The 6,270-nt window shown below is 56.7% G+C and overlaps 1 protein-coding gene across 1 annotated transcript; it reads right to left on the bottom strand.

Moving 5' to 3' along the window:
• Positions 1-1,615: 1,615 nt before the first annotated feature.
• LOC141576382 (melanoma-associated antigen 8-like) lies at positions 1,616-2,839 on the bottom strand. Its single transcript, XM_074359440.1, has one exon. The coding sequence runs from the start codon at positions 2,769-2,771 to the stop codon at positions 1,764-1,766; it is 1,008 nt and encodes a 335-aa protein (XP_074215541.1). The 5' UTR covers positions 2,772-2,839; the 3' UTR covers positions 1,616-1,763.
• Positions 2,840-6,270: the final 3,431 nt, after the last annotated feature.

Here is a 6,270-nt window from a genome sequence, read left to right as displayed (position 1 = left end):
ATGCTCCCTGACGTTAGACTATACTACAAAGCTGTAGTAATCAAAACAGTGCGGTTCTGGCCCCCAAACAGACACACAGATCAATGGAACAGGATAGAGAGGTGAGAAGTAAACCCACACACTTACCGTCAATTAATGTACGACAAAGGAAGCAAGGATATTGAATGGAGAAAAGACAGTCTCTTCAATAAGTGGCTCTGGGAAAACTGGACAGCTACCTGTCAAACAATGAACTTAGAACATTCTCTAACACCATATACAAAAATAAACTCAAAATAGATTAAAGATCTACATTTAAGACTGGATACTATAATACTCCTAGAGGAAAACATAGGCAGAACACTCTCTGACATAAATTACAGCAATAACTTTTTGGATCCATGTCCTAAAACAAAGGAAATAAAAGGAAAAATAAACAGCGGGGACCTAATTATACTTAAAAGCTTCTGCACAGCAAGGGAACCCACTGACTAAATTAAAACAACAACCTACTGAAGGGGAGAAAATATTTGCAAACGTTACAACTGACAAGGGAGCAATAACCACCATATATAAACAGCTCATACAATTCAACATCAAAAAAACAAATGACCCAACTAAAAACGGGCAGAACACCACAATAGACATTTGTCCAAAGAGGAAATGCAGGTGGCCAGCAGGCACGTGAAAAGATGCTCAGTATAATTAACCATCAGGGAAATGCAAATCAAAACCACGATGACATATCACCTTATACCTGTCAGAATGGCTACCTTCAAAAGGAACGCAAATAGCAAATGTTGGCGAAGATGTGGAGAGAAGGGATCCCTCCTACACTGTTGGTGGGGATGTAAATTGGTGTGACCACTCTGGAAAACAGTATGCCGTTTCTCAAAAAACTAAAACTAGAACTACCAAGTGACCCAGCAATTCCATTCCTGGGTATACATCTCAAAAAAAACAAAACAAAACAAAAAAAAAACCAGATACTAATTTGAAAAGATACACGCACCCAATATTCATAGCAGCGTTATCTACAATTGCCAAGATGTGGAAGGAACCTAAATGTCCATCAGCAGATGAATGGACACACACACACACAGACACACAGACACACACACACACACACACACACACACACACCCCGGAATACTACTCAGCCATAAAAAACAAAATTTTGCCGTTTGCAGCAAGATGGATGGACTTGGAGGACATTATGCTAAGTGAAATAAATCAGACAGAGAAAGACAAATACTGTATGATATCAATTTATATGTGGACTCTAAAAAATACAACAAACTAGTGAGTATAACAAAGAAGAAGCAGGCTCATAGAGAACAAACTACTGATTACCAGTGGGGAGGGGTGAGGGGCAAGGGGCAATATAGGGGTGAGGGAGTGGGAAGTACAAACTATTGGGTGTAAGGAAGGTTCAAGAATGTATTGCAGAACAAGGGGTATATAACCAATATTTTCTCATAACTGTAAATAAAATGTAATCTTTAAAAAGACTGTATAATAAAATAAAGTATATTGATATTTATTAAAACGAATAACATCTGAAACATCACTAAAGGAAATGAAGATGAATTTCCATATCATTGTAGAGAACAGGAGCCCAGAGATGCTGTACACCGTGTCCCCCCCCACTGGCCCGGGCCCTCACTACCTAGAAGGCTGACTGCTTGCTCCTCAGACACACAGTGAAGAGTCAGCCTCACTTCCTGCCCGGCAGGAGAAGCTGCCGGACTGGGGCCTAGAAGGAGCCCAGCTGCAAGTCTGGCTCAGGCCCCCTCTTCCTCATCACTCACTCGCTCTTCAGACAGGGACGGGAAAGAACTGGGACCCCTTCTATTGATCCTGAGGAAATGTTCCAGGACTTGCAGCTTGCTGGTCTCCGTGTAGGCCCGGGGACCCCACAGGAACTCGTGGCGAGCGGGATCGCTGTTGGCCACCTGCCGGTACTCCACGTACCCCTCCCGCACCCACACGTTGGTGATGAGCTCCCTGGGCTCCCCATAGATGAAGTGCTCCCTCCCAGCACACAGCCCCATCTTGCTAAGTGCTCCCCAGACTGCCTCCTCAGGAGCAAAGTCGCCCTCCAGGACAATCACACCCAGAAGTATCAGCAGGAGGCCAGTCTTGGGAATGCTCTGCCCATCGTCCTGCATGCCATCGTAGGTGAGGCCCAGGGTGGGGACCAGGACATACAAGTGCTCCCTGGGGTCCACCTCCTTCACATCCACCCCAAAGACCAGCTGCAGACACTCAGAGGCTTGGCTCAAGACCGCAGGGAAGTGGTCCTGGTCATCTCTGAGGACCGCATTCAGCATTTCCTCTTTTGAGGTCGGCTGCTTTGTGCGGTACTTGTGGAGCAGGAAGCCCATCAGGTCAACCATCATCAAATGTAATGCATCGTGGAGCCGGGACTCGGCATCTGCCGGGTCCTGCCCGGTGCTGGGCCCCTCCTCACCTTGGCTTCTGAGGCCATTGTCTTCCGACTGGCTCCAGGGAGGGGCTGCCACGGCTGTGGGGGAGGGGCAGACACCCTGAGGGCTCTGCGCGGGACTGGGTGTCCCAGAATCAGCCACCTCCTCGCCACTGCCCAGGAACAGGACTGAGTAGGAAGACAAGGAGGAGAAGGAGGAGGAGGAGGAAGAGGAGGAGGAGGAGGAGGGAGACAACGGGGATGCGCCCTCCTCCTCCTCAACCCAAATGTCCTGCTCATCCTCGGAATCCTCAGCCTCTCTTGGGTCGTGAAAGTCGGCTTCAGTGTGGTGGAGGTCACGCATCTGAACGGGAGGCACGGTGAGTGGTGTCGGGCAGCTGAGAGCAGCGAGGGCAGGGGTGACAGATGGGGACCCACGGGCCTGGGGAAGAAAGGGAGTGTCAGTGGCCCGGGCTGAGAAACCCACCGTGGGGGGCTCTGACAAAGGCTACTTACAGGTCTCCTCTTCAGGGGTGCCCTCGGCCTCACAGGGGCTCTCCTCCTGGTGGACGGTCGTCTGTGAACCTGACGGGGGAAGTGAGGCGGCTCCTCAGGGTGCAGCCGGCACAGCCCGAGGTTCTGGGGGCAACACGGGGTGTGTGGAGTGGACGTTGGCCTCGTGGGGTCCCCTCTGTTCCGGGAGCCCCCGGGTACACACTCAGGGCCCACACCTCACCTTCAGTCCTGGCACTGCCAGCCTCCTGTGCTCTGTGACCCGAGAACACGTGTCTCAGACCTAGGCCTTCCCGGTGTCTGGAGCCCCTGGGAGAGAAAGGAGGGGAGACCTCGGATCTACACTGTGGCACAGCCCTGGACCCGCGTGCTGGCAGGAGGCCTGGGCTCCGGCAGGTTCCCACTCTTCTAGGGTGGGAGGTCCTGTCCGCGCTAACTCAGGGTCCTCACCGGGACTCCAAGCGGGACCTGGGATTCTGCTCTCCAACCATCTGAGGGCCCCATCCTGATAGTAGGTCCCCGGTCTCTCTGAGCCCTGGATGCCGAAGTCAGGACACACCATGTGTGCTCATCCCGCATTGAGGCCTCCCAGGGCTGACAGCAGGCGCAGGATCGGTTGCGTCCCCTCTGTTCTGGGATCTCGGGTCCCTCACTCCTCCCTCGGGGTCACCTTGACTCCTGGCAGGACCTGGGATTCCCCTCTCAGCCCACCTGAGGCCCCGCCCGTCATACCAAGACCCCAGTCCCTCTGAGACCCGCATTTCAGGAACTGCTGCCCGAGGTCCTCCCGCCCCATGGCCTCCCACGACTGACTCTGTTCTGGGGTCCAGGGTCCCTGAATGCTAACTCGCGGTTGTCACCTTCACTCCCAGGCGGCCCTGAGATTCTCTCCTCCGCAGACCTGAGGCCCCCGCCCTTTCACTATGTCCCCAGTCTGTCTGAGACTCGAATGCGGAAGTCAGGACAAACCACGTGGGCCTGTCGTCCCCTCGGGCCGCCGGACAGCTGAAAGCAAGGGCGACTCTCTGTGGGATGGCCACTTTTCTGGGATCAGGGGCCCCTCCTTCCTGCTTGAGGGTCCTCACTTTGACTCAGGCGGCATGTAGCCTCCCCTTGGAGCCCCCGAGGCCCCGCCCCTCATCCCAGGACCCCAGTCCCTCCGAGACCCGGATGGCAGGAAACGCCACAGGTGGTCACCCTGCCCCAAGGCCTCCAAGGTCCAACACTGTCTCGGGGTGCAAGATCCGTCCGTTCTCCCTCGGGGTCCTCAACTTGACTCAGGCAGCATGTGGTCTCCCCTCTGGCCACCCCAATCCCCGCCCCTCATCCCAGGACCCCAGTCCCTCGGAGACCCGGATGTCGGGAAATGCCACCGGTGGTCACCCTGCCCCTAGGCCTCCAAGGTCCAACACTGTCTTGGGGTCCAGGATCCCTCCGTTCTCCCTCGGGGTCCTCACTTTGACTCAGGCGGCATGTAGCCTCCCCTTGGAACCCCCGAAGCCCCGCCCCTCATCTCAGGACCCCAGTCCCTCCGAGACCCGGATGGCGGGAAATGCCGCCGGTGCTTATTCCGATCTATGGCCTCCCAGGACCGACTGTGTTTTGGGGTCCAGGGTCCCTCACTGCTCGCTCGCGGTCGTCACCTTCACTCCCAGTGGGACCTCGGATTCTCTCCTCTGCAGATCCCAGGGTCCCCCCCTCATCTCACACGAAGTCCCCGGTCTCTGTGAGACCAGGGTGCCGCAGTCACGACACAACACGGGGACCTGTCCTGCCCTCGGGCCTCCGGACAGCTGATAGCAAGGGCCCCTTTCTGTGGGATGGCCTCTTTTCCGGGTTCGGGGTCCCCTCAGTTTTCCCTCAGGGTCGTCACTTAGGCGTCGTGTCGTCTAGCCTCTGGCCACCCGAGGCCCCGCCCCTCATCGCAGGACCCCCGTCCCTCGGAGACCCGGGTGTCAGGAAGTCAGGGCCCCACGAGTGCTCATCCCACCCAGGCCCTCCCAGGGCTGACAGCAGGGGCGGGGATCTGTGGGGCCCATGCTGTCCTCCGTCAGGGTCCTCACCTTGAGCCCTGGCGGGTCCTGGGACGCCCCCTTGTTGAGCCGAGCCCACACCTTCACACCAAGGCCCTCACTGCCCAGAGACCCCCAGGGGCGTCTGTGGACTCACAGCAGGCCACCAAGCCCAGGGCTTCCCAGGACTGTGGACGCCAGGCGCTGAGATGGATTCCCTGGGGGTCCCTCAGCCTTCCCTCTGCTCCTCACCTGGGCTCCAGGCTGGGCCTGGGCCCCTCCCTCTGCCCACCTCACTTTGCTCCCCTTGGACCCAGGCCCCTCCACAGCCAGGACCCCCGAGAGGGAAGCGGGGGTGGGGGTTGGGGCACTGATCCCCGCAACCCTGCCTGCGGTCTCCCAGGGCTGACAGCAGAACCGACCTGGATTCCCTGCAACCCGAGTCCCTCCACACGGTTCTACCTTGACTCCTGGCAGCGCTGGGCTCCTTCCCTGTGCAGACCTGAAGCCGGCCTCCCTCACCCAGGCCCTCACCTCTCTCACCCCCCAGGGAGGGGGCATCAGCGCCCGTCACATCCGGACCCCGTGCCCGGGGGTCTCCCAGGGCTGTCGGGAGGGCCGGAGGTGGATTCCCTGTTTGGAATTCAGCCTCGGTGGGTGTTTCCTCCCTGCGATGTCCAGGACCATTCCTCATCTATGGCTTTGGATTCTGACCATCGAGGGGAGCTGACCCATCAGTGTAAGTGTCCAGCAGACCGTTTCCAAGAACACACCCCAGTAAATCCTACCCCAAGTTTGGGGCGGTTACCAAACCTCTTCAACTATATATGCCAGGACGGAGTACACTGTGAGCCACGTCAAACGCCACTCCTCCCTGCAGTTGGAGCATTCTGAGTGTCCTAGCAGCTCAGGCAGGATAACCAGGTCTCTAAGCATCCCTGAACAAAGTACACCTTCCCCCCTCGCCCAGGAGATGTATCCACGATCCCAGAGGGACTTCTCAGAGCAATCTCCCACCTGACACGTTCCTCTCACCACTAACAAGTGCCGTCTGCACGTCTGCCTGCCGCCACCACCCAGCTTCATTACCATCACCTCCCACAGAAGGACCTCCCCCCCAGCTTCCCAAAGCCCCGAACTGCCCTGGCGCTGGGCACTTACACTTGGGTGCTCTCTCCCGGACCCCCACCCCCTCGCCCTATTTTTATTTGCCCTATGGGACTTAGGAGACCTTTCACCAACTTCCCGATGTGACTGCGGCTCCTAGACTGTCCTAGGTGTGGGCTGTCCTGCTTTTCCGAGTGTCCCCACTGCTAACACCGAGCCCTCCAGAGAGCA

The sequence above is a fragment of the Camelus bactrianus genome, chromosome X, assembly GCF_048773025.1.
Source record: "Camelus bactrianus isolate YW-2024 breed Bactrian camel chromosome X, ASM4877302v1, whole genome shotgun sequence".
NCBI classification, from domain to species: Eukaryota; Metazoa; Chordata; class Mammalia; order Artiodactyla; family Camelidae; genus Camelus; species Camelus bactrianus.
This window is presented reverse-complemented; position numbering and strand designations above follow the sequence as displayed.